This window comes from Podarcis gaigeae (assembly GCF_964106915.1).
Source record: "Podarcis gaigeae genome assembly, chromosome: 2".
Classification (NCBI taxonomy): Eukaryota; Metazoa; Chordata; class Lepidosauria; order Squamata; family Lacertidae; genus Podarcis; species Podarcis gaigeae.
In genome coordinates, this window is record NC_139679.1 from 125429025 (window position 1) to 125441538 (window position 12514).

At 44.7% G+C, this 12514-nt stretch overlaps 2 protein-coding genes across 2 annotated transcripts in view; both read left to right on the forward strand.

The window, feature by feature from the left end:
- LOC310837618 (uncharacterized protein) overlaps positions 1-12514 on the forward strand; it is a 100801-nt gene that overhangs the window by 67041 nt on the left and 21246 nt on the right. The window lies entirely within an intron of this gene.
- LOC310837609 (uncharacterized protein) lies at positions 2280-8989 on the forward strand. The gene is made up of 2 exons (XM_083724471.1): positions 2280-2398; positions 5492-8989. The coding sequence occupies exon 2, from the start codon at positions 5669-5671 to the stop codon at positions 7256-7258; it is 1590 nt and encodes a 529-aa protein (XP_083580597.1). The 5' UTR covers positions 2280-2398; positions 5492-5668; the 3' UTR covers positions 7259-8989.

Genomic DNA, 12514 nt, shown 5'->3' on the forward strand with positions numbered 1-12514 from the left:
CAGTTTACCAGGGATGTGTTAGGGAGTCATTCTATTGCTCAAGACCTTTAGATAGCCAAGAGTGAAAGATTTACAATACAAGATAACAAGGAGAATTAGCAGATGCTGGGTTTAAGACAGTGTTGTTGTTGTTGTTGTTTAGTCGTGTCCGCCTCTTCGTGACCCCATGGACCAGAGCACGCCAGGCACTTCTGTCTTCCACTGCCTCCCGCAGTTTGGTCAAACTCAAATACCTCTTGAATATTAAAAGACACACCCCTTGCCCTTAAATTACTAATTTAAATGTACGTGGGATGTATGTGACTGTGTGTAACGGTGAGGGCACATATCAAGGAGTAAGGTGTGAAAGAGGCATTCAAGGAAGTCTGTCCGCTGCAAGTTCTTAAACCAATAGGAATTAGGGGAGGTAGAAAGGAGGAGTAAGGAGAATGAATGTTTAAAAGCATGTTACCAAGATTCTGTCGGGGCGGCCAAATTTTCTCTGTACTTTTATTCAGTTGAATAAAACAAAGTATATACAGGGCTCTTATTGGCATCAGCAGTGCCTGAGACAATTTAAGGTTTGATTAGCAAACCCAACACCATCCTTACATCTGTGCTGGTCTAATTCTCTTTCTTCCCTGCTGCCTATCTAACCTCTTAAGCTAAAATCCTATATTACAAACTGGTGTATTTTCTTTCCATTCATAAGTCTGTTACTGGAAAAATCCGAGGGCTCCCTTGGACAAAAAGTAAAGACACCAACCAGAGTAAATTGAAGCAAATCAGCAGCCTGTAGGCTTGGTCTTTACTGAAGAAAGACTGTCGCGACAGGGTGCTCCCCTCACTTGCAGGTGAGAGGAAAGACACAGAAAAATAGTGTGCAAGGTCTTATAAAAACTTTTGAAATTCCCCTCCTCTAGGTCAAGCCCACCCCCAGAAACATCATGCATACATTACAGAAAGGAGGGGTTGAAGGAGGAGTTGGTGGTAGCCTGAGTGTCTTGTCACCTGGCTGGTTCCTCCCCCCCCCCCCATGAGTCACTTCCAGGAGACAAAGGGGAGTTTGCAGTTTCCTGCCCCCAGAGGGAAGATCTGATCATTGTCCTTTGTTTCAGTCCATGCTGAATCCACTCCCATATGCAAGTTCTTTGTGATCTTGATTGTCTTCTGTCTGGGATCATCAGGGTGGGCATAGCAACTGGGCAGGGCTCCTGTGGATGTGCTGGGATGCTGAAGGGATTATGGCTGACCAGAACCAAGCCACCCCCTTTTGATAGTCCTTGTCATATTGTTACGGAAGGGGGGGGGCATGTCTTCTTCACCTTCTACACTACAATATATCCATTTATTCCCAATTGTCAATGTCAAAGGGGACTAAAATCTATAAAATCCATAGAAAATCAACGTGCCAATTTGCTCAATTTCTCTAGGACTCCATCACCCCTCCCCTGTCCTCCATAATCCCTCAAGTAAGGTGTCAAGACCCTAATCCTGTCAAAATCACTCTGCCAAACCTTTCCTCCGGGCAATGCCAGGTGACAAACTATGCATACATTGGCCATTGTCTTCCCATCTGGCACTCAAGAAGCGCTTATCTGCGCATATCTCCAGCTCTGCATATTCCCTCCTCCCTCCTCCATATGTTAATCCGGTGTAACCCAACCTTTGCTTAATGTATTCATGATGTAACTGGGATGTATTTTGCACTATATTCTGGGACATGGAGGGAGTTTCAAAAACTCATGCCACCCCTTTCTCGCTGTTCAATCTCATCTTGAACCTGTTGCGCAATAAACCTTGGATCTCCGCATTTTGCTCCTTTCCGGCTGAGCTCATTTTTCTTCCGCAGGGACCCGCGGACACTTAGTCCGACGAGCTGGGTGGCAGTGTAGCCCCGCACCCAGATTTTAGCCGTAACAATATGGAGTAAAATAAAAATGGAACAGTGCAAATCCAATGTATGGTTGATTTTTCTATGAATTTATAACAGAAGTGTGGCGTATGTAGTGTGTGAGTGTGTGTGAAGTTTGTACAAACAGAATGATTGGGGTGGGGGTTGGGTTCCTGCTACAAGTCAAAACCAGTTAAAGAAATTATTTGGCGGTATTGCGTTCTTATATTGACCGAAAAGGGTCTCCGTTCTTCTTTCTGTATTTTCGTCTTTCTGGTTGCCCCAAAGAGCAAGAAGCAAAAGGCAGCTCCGTCACGTCCGCTTAGCACAGGCCGGGGGGGGGCTCCTCTACGGCCATAGCTCTAGGGGCACGCGAAGTGTTCCCAGGCAGGAGGGACGGGAGGCGGGAAGTTTGGGGAAGGGGAGGAGGGGCGACAATGGAACAACGGCCCCCCCTTTATATTGCAGGAAAGGAAATCGGAGTAATATCAGCAAGGGAGTCGGAGGGCAAGAGAGGACCCAGAGGTAAGGAGGCCAGGTGGGGGGAGGAGGAGAAGGGGCGGAGGGAAAGGGGCAGAGACTCCTGTCCTGGGACCCACCGACAGGGGCCCAGATGCATGCATAACCCCCCCCCCCAGGGTCTGCATTGCACCATCTCCTTGGAAGCCCCACCACCAAACTCCCGTTTCTCTTTCCTGGGGGGCCGAGAGATGCTCGGCTGCCCTGCAACCCCTTGGACGCCTTGGCCCCCATCCCCAAGCAGGACTGGGGCGAGGCCGCCTTGGTGGGTCCCTTTGCGGGGGGGCGGGGAGAGGGAATCGATGTAAGAGTTAAAGGAAGCGAGAGAGCCTGGACTGGATGCTGCCTAGAGAGGCCAGGAAAGAGACCCCCTCCTTCTCTCCGCCCCCTCCCCTTGGGTGGTCCCTCTGGATGGAGAGGGGGGTGCGCTGGGTTGGTCCAAGGAGAGACAGGGGGCAGAGGAAGTTTTGGGGGGGGGGCTGAGGAGAGAGGAATGGAAGCAACATCCCTGGGGCAGGGAAGCCCAGCTTGCCAGATTTGGAGACTCCATGTAAATGAGAATTGGTGGGTGGGATTATAGTGTGCAGCAGCCCTGTAACATTCTCCTTCTATAACTTTTCATGAGCTGATGTTGCCATACAAGTTCCAAAATAACTACGCAAAATCTACACAGAGAATCAAAGGTCAATGGTGGCGTGAGCTTTCCAGGTCCGGAATCCTCAGCCTCAGGCTTAAGCACACAAAAGCTGAAGCCATAATAATGTAATAGGTCTGTGGTGCTCAGTGTTTAGGTATATTAAATATTTGGATTTAATTAGAACTTGTGTCTTATAGTGTGGATATGTTTTAAGACAGTCTCAATGTATCTTAGAAAGGGAGTTCTGCAAAGGGTTTTATGTGTTTGATCCGTGTTTCTGGGTAAATGCGGTGTGTCAGACTTTGAGAATGTAATCAAGAAGGTATAGGAAAGTGTAAATGCCTTAAGTGTGTACCAGTTCTTTAATCCTCCTCAAACAAAAAGTGCTGATGAACACAGGGAAACTCCTTTGTTAGGTGACACCTGGGGGGGATTAATAATTAATACTTCAAAGCATCAAAAGAAGTAAATTGGTGCAGGATGATTTGGGAATGTGTGCAGTTGATTGGACTATATCAGGAAGTTGTTGGAGATCACAGAGAAAGGAGAAATGAAATACAGATATTCAGCATTTTCAGAAGAGGGGGAAGATGGAGAAAGTGCGTCCCCCCCAGATAAGACTCCCATCCTCCCTGGCCATGGGCCATCCTTGCTTGGGCAGAGTTCAACCACATCTGGAGGGCCAGAGATGCCTGAACTCAGCATAGAAGGTTCCTATCAAAGGTGTCCACATTCAGCAGTGTAGCAACCCCTGCCAGCACAAGGGAAAGAGCTTTTTAAAGGAAATTGTTCACCCCCAAAGCTACTTGCTTAGGATCCTACAGTGGGTCCGCCAACCTGAAGCGCCAGAGCTGCCCCTCCCCCCTGCCTTCCTCCACTGCTGCCCACACTTAAGGAATGTCTGTATGAAATCCCAGAAATGTCTGGCTCCTGTTCCAAAGAGGTCCAGTGGATATTCTAGAAAAAAGTGTGGCTAAGATTCTGAGTCACAATTGTGGCTGAGAAATACAGCCAGGGAGTATGAAACTTTATTATTATTATTATTATTATTATTATTATTATTATTACACTCAGGTGGACACACCACTGTTTTCATCATTTTTCTTTTCTTTCCCACAATCAGTGTTATTCACCTTTAATATTCACCTTTTTCAGTGTGACACATATTTTTATCTTGTGATCTTCAGATGAAAAACAATATACAAATTTACTAAATAATTCCCAGTTGGAGCAGAGCTAGAATATCCAGAAGCCCTTGGCCACCCACGGGAAAGGAGGAAGAACAGTGAGAGAGGCCTGGACAGGGAATCTCCGTTAAGATAAGCCAGTGTCAGGAGGCGGGTGCGAGACATGGCGGCATATAATTATTATAAATAATAATTGGGGTGGGTGTCTCAATCTGGCCGTCCCAGCAGTCAGGCTCCAGCTGCTTTCCTTCTGCATCTCCAGCTCTCTCCATTCCATAATGCAAGGCTGAGAGATGGAGGTCCAACCCCAAGAACATTCTCCAACTGAGCACTCCTTCAACCGACCACAAGCACCAAGCCTTGTCACTAGACCAGGGGTCTGCAACCTTTAAGACAAAAAGAGCCACTTGAACCCGTTTCCGAATAATAATAAAAAACTGGGAGCCGCAAAACTCATCATTATTAAAATAACTTTTTTTTAACTTTTTTATTATTTCTTTGTTTGACCCCTCAGAATTACTCCTCCTCATAGAAATAAACGTTAAATTAACATGTTACCTTTTTTGTGTGTGTGTTCTTCACTCCCTTTCAAAACAGTGACCAGCGTACATGCCCCTTACAATGTAGCGGGCGGGCGGGAAGGTGATGTTAGGGGGGTGCGTGACTAACGCACACACCGCCCCCATGCGACGTCACAGCCACAGTGGGGAGTGTCGGGGCGCACAATGCGCCTCCTCCCCTCGCTAGTATCCGCCCCGGAGCCGCGGCAAAGGTGTAAAAGAGCCACATGCGGCTCCGGAGCCGCGGGTTGCAGACCCCTGCACTAGACTTATATATGGGTCTCCAGAAATGGTCACTATGCACCTACTGAGGCCAAAGGGAGTGTGCAGGTGATTAATAAAGATCTGGAGGTTGAAGGGGACAAAATGTGGCCCAAGGGGTGGAGGATTATAGTGCAGAGGATGAAGAACTTCATGATGAACTTAGGACCCTGATGAATAGTGGGCGGGTTCATGGAACATAGAGCAGCTCCCGTTCCTGTGAGAAACCACTTTATTTAAAAAGTAAACCCCACTGTATTCTGAGATAATGCTGCTTCATTAACGTTGATTAAGGGTAATGAAAGGCTGATGATGCATTACCATTATTTAACATTATTTCATGTGCATTTCCTAAAAATCCAGAACATATGGAGGACAGGAGTGAATGTACAAGATGTTAAAATAAGAGCAGGTGCTAATTGATGTGTGTAATATTCCTTTCTTCTCTTCCTAGAAAACAAATAGGATTTTCTCCCCCCCCCCGCCCCCCCATCGAAAGAAGACAATGAAGAAGGCAGTCAGAATTCTGGGGGGCCATGTCCAATGGGAATAACGATGAAACTATTTAAATGCATAGAAAGAGTGGAAAGAGAGAAAGTGTGGAAAGACAGAGGAGAAACAATTTGAAAGTATGGAGTGTGGGAAGAGCTTCAGTGACAGTGAAACACTTAGAAAACATCAACGGACTCACACAGGAGAAAAGCCATTTAAATGCATGGAATGTGGAAAAAGCTTTGGTTCGAGTTCAAACCTTCGTATACATAAACACACACACACAGGGGAGAAACCATATAAATGTACTGAGTGTGGAAAGAGTTTCAGTCAGATTGGACACCTTAGAAACCATCAACGGACCCACACAGGGGAAAAACCTTTTAAATGCATGGACTGTGGAAAGAGCTTCACTGATAGTGGAACATTCAGAAAACATCAACGAACTCACACAGGCGAGAAACCATTTAAATGCATGGATTGTGGGAAGAGCTTCACTGATAATCAAGTACTTAGAATTCATCAACGGACTCACACAGGGGAGAAACCATTTAATTGCATGGAGTGTGGAAAGAGCTTCAGTCAGAGTGGAGACCTTAGAAAACATCAACGGACTCACACGGGGGAGAAGCCATTTAAATGTATGGAGTGTGGAAAGAGCTTCACTTATAGTGGAATACTTAGAAAACATCAACGGACTCACACAGGGGAGAAGCCATTTAAATGTATGGAGTGTGGAAAGAGCTTCAGTAGAAGTGAAAGCCTTAATTTACATCATCGAATTCACACAGAGGAGAAACAATTTGAAAGTATGGAGTGTGGGAAGAGCTTCAGTGACAGTGAAACACTTAGAAAACATCAACAGACTCACACAGGAGAAAAGCCATTTAAATGCATGGAATGTGGAAAAAGCTTTGGTTCGAGTTCAAACCTTCGTATACATAAACACACACACACAGGGGAGAAACCATATAAATGTACTGAGTGTGGTAAGAGTTTCAGTCAGAGTGGAGACCTTAGAAAACATCAACGGACTCACACGGGGGAGAAGCCATTTAAATGTATGGAGTGTGGAAAGAGCTTCACTTATAGTGGAACATTCAGAAAACATCAACGGACTCACACAGGGGAGAAGCCATTTAAATGCATGGAGTGTGGGAAGAGCTTCACTGATAATCAAGTACTTAGAATTCATCAACGGACTCACACAGGGGAGAAACCATTTAATTGCATGGAGTGTGGAAAGAGCTTCAGTCAGAGTGGAGACCTTAGACAACATCAACGGACTCACACGGGGGAGAAGCCATTTAAATGTATGGAGTGTGGAAAGAGCTTCACTTATAGTGGAACACTTAGAAAACATCAACGGACTCACACAGGGGAGAAGCCATTTAAATGTATGGAGTGTGGAAAGAGCTTCACTTATAGTGGAACACTTAGAAAACATCAACAGACTCACACAGGGGAGAAGCCATTTAAATGTATGGAGTGTGGAAAGAGCTTCAGTAGAAGTGAAAGCCTTAATTTACATCATCGAACTCACACAGGGGAAAAACCATATCAATGTATGGAGTGTGGAAAGAGCTTCATTGATAGTGGAACACTAAGAAACCATCAACGGACTCACACAGGGGAAAAACCATTTAAATGCATGGAATGTGGAAAGAGCTTCAGGTGGAGTGGGCAACTGAATTCACATAATCAAACACACAGGGGAGTGACTATTTAAATGTATGGAGTTTTGAAAGAGTTTCTTTCAGAGTGGAACCTTTAATTCACACACGGGAAACTTAGAAGACATCAACAGACACACCTGGGCAAAAGCATATAAATGTATAGAGTGTGGAAAGACCTTACTGCTAGTGAAATACTTACAAGCTATCAACGGACTCACAAAGGGTAGAAATCATTTAAATTCCTGGAATGTGGAAAGAGCTTTTATTGGAGTGGAAACTTAAGCAAACACCAGCGAATTCACAAAGGGGAAACCACTTACTAAAATGGAGTGTACGTAGAGCTTCAGTTCTGCTGTTCTTACAAAACATCAATGGACTCACAAGGAGGAGGAGCTTTAAGAGCTGAAACCCTACAAACCCCTCAAGACTGAAAATGCCAAAATGATTTGAATGAAAGGAGTGCAGGAAGTGCTTCTGTTAAATTATATATATACATATATATTATTTTATTTACAGATTGCAACATACTTTCGAGGTACACATTTGTTTCACATATGACTTCCTCTCCATGGTTTCCCCACATAATTTTTAAAATTGCTGTATATTTCAGATTTTCTACAGCTTACCTTTTCTACACTCTTCTCCAACAAGTATTCAACTGTTTTTTTTCATTCAGCTCCTACCTGTGTTTGTACATGTTTACAAAAATGCTTTAAATATTCAACAAAAGGTTTCTACTCCTCCTTAAAGCCTGCCTTGATCTCTTATTTTCATAGTTAAATTTGCCAAGCCGGCATCTTCCATCACTTTTAACTGCCACTCTCTTGATCAAGTGTAGCTATCTCTTGATTTTGCCATTTTTGTGCATAAAGTACTCTTGCTGTTGTCGTTCATCTGTCTTCTTGGAACATCTAACCCAGTTATCCCTAAAAGAAATGCTTCATGGTTTCTGCAGGAGCATCACCTTAAGTAATTTTCCCCCTCGTTATAATTCATCTCCCCAAAGCACCTAACCGCTTTACATGTCTAGCAGATATGGAGAAAAGTACCTTCTGTTTCTTTACATTTCCAAGATATATATCTGACTCCAGCTTACTCAGTTTCAGATACTGCGTATAAAGCATTTTCATAAAATGTTATTTCAAAGCCTAACACACTGTGAATTGTACATTCAATTTCCTCAGTTTTTCCCATGCTTCCATCTCTAGACCAATGGATTGTAGATCATTTGTCTATAATTTGCCATTGTAAGAGCATCTTCTAAATGAATTTTTCCTTTGTTCTCTAGTAACTCTTTTTCAAACTGAGATCTTTGCTTAATAAACCCACACTTCTTATTTTGTTTTAAGACTTCAGTCAGTTGATAGTATTCCAACCAATCTGTCTCCTGATCTTAATATCCTCTGACTTCTTTAACATTGTACCCTCTTCTGTGAAGGCCGATAGCTCCCTATAGGTCACCCATCTCTTTTCCATGTTCAGCTTCTTTTGTGAGATTGCTTCTATGGGCGAAAGCCACAAAGATATTTTCCTTTCCAACTAATCTTTATACATTTCCAAAACTCTAAATAAGTTTTTCAACATGCATGCCAGCCAAATTTATGACCGTATGCTTCTACAGTGGAACCTCACTTATCCAGGCTAAACTTATCGAAATAATAACCGTTAAGAGGGACCAACTGGCCAAAGACTTGCCTCATGTTGTAATGTTTAGTTTTGCTCCTTATGTTATTTTCTTACAGTTTTCTTTATTATTAAAGCTTAGTTTACATTTACATAAACGACTTATTTTTCTCAAAGAAAAAGGAACTCTACTGCAGAAAGGTGTGGAATGTCCTAGACGTGGGTGGGCGAGGAGCAGTGGCATAGCGTGGGGGGTGCAAGGGGTGCCAGCCGCACCGGGCGCAACATTTTTGGGGGCGCACTCGGAGCTCTCTGCCCCTACCTGGTCCTGGTGGCTCACTCTCTCTCTCACAGTGCTGGCTGTGAAGGAAAGGACGAGGCTGCGCGCTCCCCAGCCCAGGCGCCGCCTTCTGCGCGCACACTCGCTTGCAGCTAGAAGCCCTGCAGAAAAGGCCGTCGGGTGCAGGAGCGGCGCCTACGTCGCGCTTCCCGGAGGGGGCGCGGCGCCCGGCATTGGCGCGCGTTTGGGCGGGCTGCGGAGGGTGCGAGCGCTGCGTGCGCCCCAGGAGGCCGGCGAGGGCGGGAAAGCGGGCGGCTCGCTCCTCCCGCGCGCCCGAAGGGGCTTTTTTGGCGGTTCCCCCGCTGCTACGAAGTCCTAAGCAACGAGAAGGAAAGCGCCTCATGAGCATAGCACTGGAGGGTGAGTCTCAACTTTTCTGGACGAGCACTCAATGTGTTGCAGATATTAAGCATAAGAAACGCTCTTCATTGTCCACACCCATAAAAATATTCATTTATTTTTTTATAAATATTTTATTAAATTTTCAAATACATAATACAAGATCCCTACACCAAAAAGCCAGAACCAAAATACCAAAGAGCCATATAGAAAGAAAGAAATAAAAAAGAAAAAAGAGAAAAATATAACCAACCATTCAGTACAACTTTTCTTATATAACTGATTGGACTTCCTCACATCTCCTTACCCTGCATTATTTATAATAAGAATGTCAGCAAATTATTACCTTGTTTCATACCTTATTTTGTACTTTCCAAATATTATACTTCTAAATTTAAAACAATTTTTATCAATTGCTCAAGTGTTGCTCGGATATCTTTTTATGCTGACAGACCTATGCAGTTGTCCAAACTTTCTTGATCAGCCAGTCATTTTAATTATTATTTTAATTTTTTGTAGTCTATGTTTTTATTGTATATACTGTAATATGCTGCCTTGATATTTTATTTAAGTTGGCAGCAAGCAAATATTATAATGAATAAATATGACATTGCATGAAATAAAGCAACTTAAAACAATATGGTAGAAAATAATATATGTATGGTTTAATAATAAGAGTAAATCATTAGTTTAAAAAGGGCAATTGCATTAACAAAGCAATCAAAGTCACTAACATTGTTAAAACAGTCTCCAAAAGCCCTCACCCCATCTAGTTGTGAAATAGAAGTTATAAATTCACAAACATATCCACAGGTTGGAATAAAGTTCACAGTTACCAGGCTGGGGCAATACGTATTATGCTCTTTGCCTAAGCAGAGCAGAACGGACTAGCCAGCAGGTTGCAGGAAGGAGTGTGAGGAGACAGAAAATTATTCTCTATACACTCTATATTGATCAGGAACTGAACCAGGAGATGGACTTTCCCATCTTTAGCATTAATGCCATTCTTAATGTGGCCCCAAGACTATGAATTGCCAAAATCAAGCGGGAATGAGACTAATGTAACAGGGACCCTTGCTTGATCACAAGGCAACTGTGACACACAGCAGCGCTGATTTTCCAAAACATGCCATGGTTTCTCCTTTGTTTTGGTTTCATGGCTGTTGCTTCTTCAGGTAGATAAGATCTCATAATGCTGACAACCTTGGGTTACCTTCCAATCATATCATCCTGAAGGATGCCAAGGTCTCACGTAACCAGCAGCGAAGTTGACTAAGCGGCACAAAAGTGACAGAGAGTTACACATGCCATCTATTTCATGGCTGCTGTACTGTGTGCTTGAAGTTCGCTGTAGTTTCAGATTCTAGAGGCCTAGCAAGGTCCATTTTAACAACTTTCAACTGCATATGTTTAGGACCCAGCTGTAACAAGATACATAGTGAGCTTCCTGACCTTTTGGCATAGTGTGCATGCTCGTCTTTCTAATTACTCCTTGCTGAACATCTGCCCAGGAATGCTGTTGAGTCTTGAATAATTTTCCATCACCTCTCTGCACCACTCATATTTCACCTGTTCTCTGCTGTGTTGTGCCCCTAGCTGTACAGATGGAATTGGACTGAATTAGGGAAGTCCCAGGGCATAACATGATCCTGGGTGATCATACCATCAAACAGTGTCATTCATTTAAGTACATAGGGCTTAATTTTTGCAAAAATGCTTTTATGGCACGTTCATTTTGAGGCAATTAAAATTTAGTTTTCGATCACCCACTGTGGTGGATGACCCTTGCAGTGGCGTAGCGTGGGGGTGCAGGGGGGCCCGGCCGCACTGGGCGCAACATCTGGGGGTTAGGGGGCGCAAATCCATGGGTTAGGGGGCGCAAATTGCTTGCCACGCTACGCCACTGGCGAGGAGGGTTGACTTTTATCTGTGTGAACCACCCCCCTTCCTTCTGCTGTCACTGGGCTTTGCTTCCCCACACAGCCAACACTGCTCAGCATTCAGGGAAATGGAAGAGGGAAACTGGCCACGATCCAGGAGACAGGTCACCAGAAAGCAAAGCAAAACCTACTGAAAAATAATAATAATAAAATTTGATTTATACCCCGCCTTTCCTGGTTCAGAAAACTGGGCTCAGGGCGGCTAACAACAAATTTAAAACACTTAACTGATACAACAAAGAACGGCATAAAATACAATATAAAACGTGAATAATGATGAATTCAGAATTCAAAAATCAATTTAGGGGGAATGGCGGAGCTGAAGTAGGCGGGGAAGCCCCACAAGCCCCCCTACTAGAGGAATAGTAGCACTGACCCCGTACTCAAAGCCGATGGCCACTTCTGAGACCAGGAAAGAATTCCACCCACCTTGTCACTTGCAGCTGAGCTCACTTGCCAGAGCCCACTAGAGAGCTTGTCTCCACAGGCAACTGGGTGCAGCCCACTTGCTCCCTGCTTGTGGCTCAGGGTGGCCTGCACTGCAGGGGGCTCCTCTCTCAGGTGTGGGGAACTTCTGCAGAGGGAGGGGTGTGTGACATGGCCTCTTTCTCCCTGTCCACCTCCCATCACCCAATCCCGGGAGGTACCTCGTGGCTCTCCCACCTATCAGCACCTAGGAAAAAGAGTGCCCTTTTTGCTCCAGGTGAAGTGCTGATATATTTGGTGCTGAAAGGGTGGGGAGTGGCGAGAGAGATATTTGTGCCCAAAGTCTCTGCCACCTCCTCATCCCCAGGGGTTTGGCCTGTGTCTGGACTGCACCACTTCAGCCTGCAAGGAAGACCCTGTTGTGGCCTTGTATTGTGTGGCAAGGCAACACTCAAGAACAGTTCTCACCAACCAACATTACATCATTCCACCACTGCCCACAAGAGGGCGATCTTTCCTCTACACAAGGTAGAATCCTAGAATTGTCAAGTTGGAAGGGACCACAAGGGTCATCTAGTCCAGCCCCCTGCAATGCAGGAATATTTTGCCCAAAGTGGGGCTCAAACCCATGGCCCTGAGAT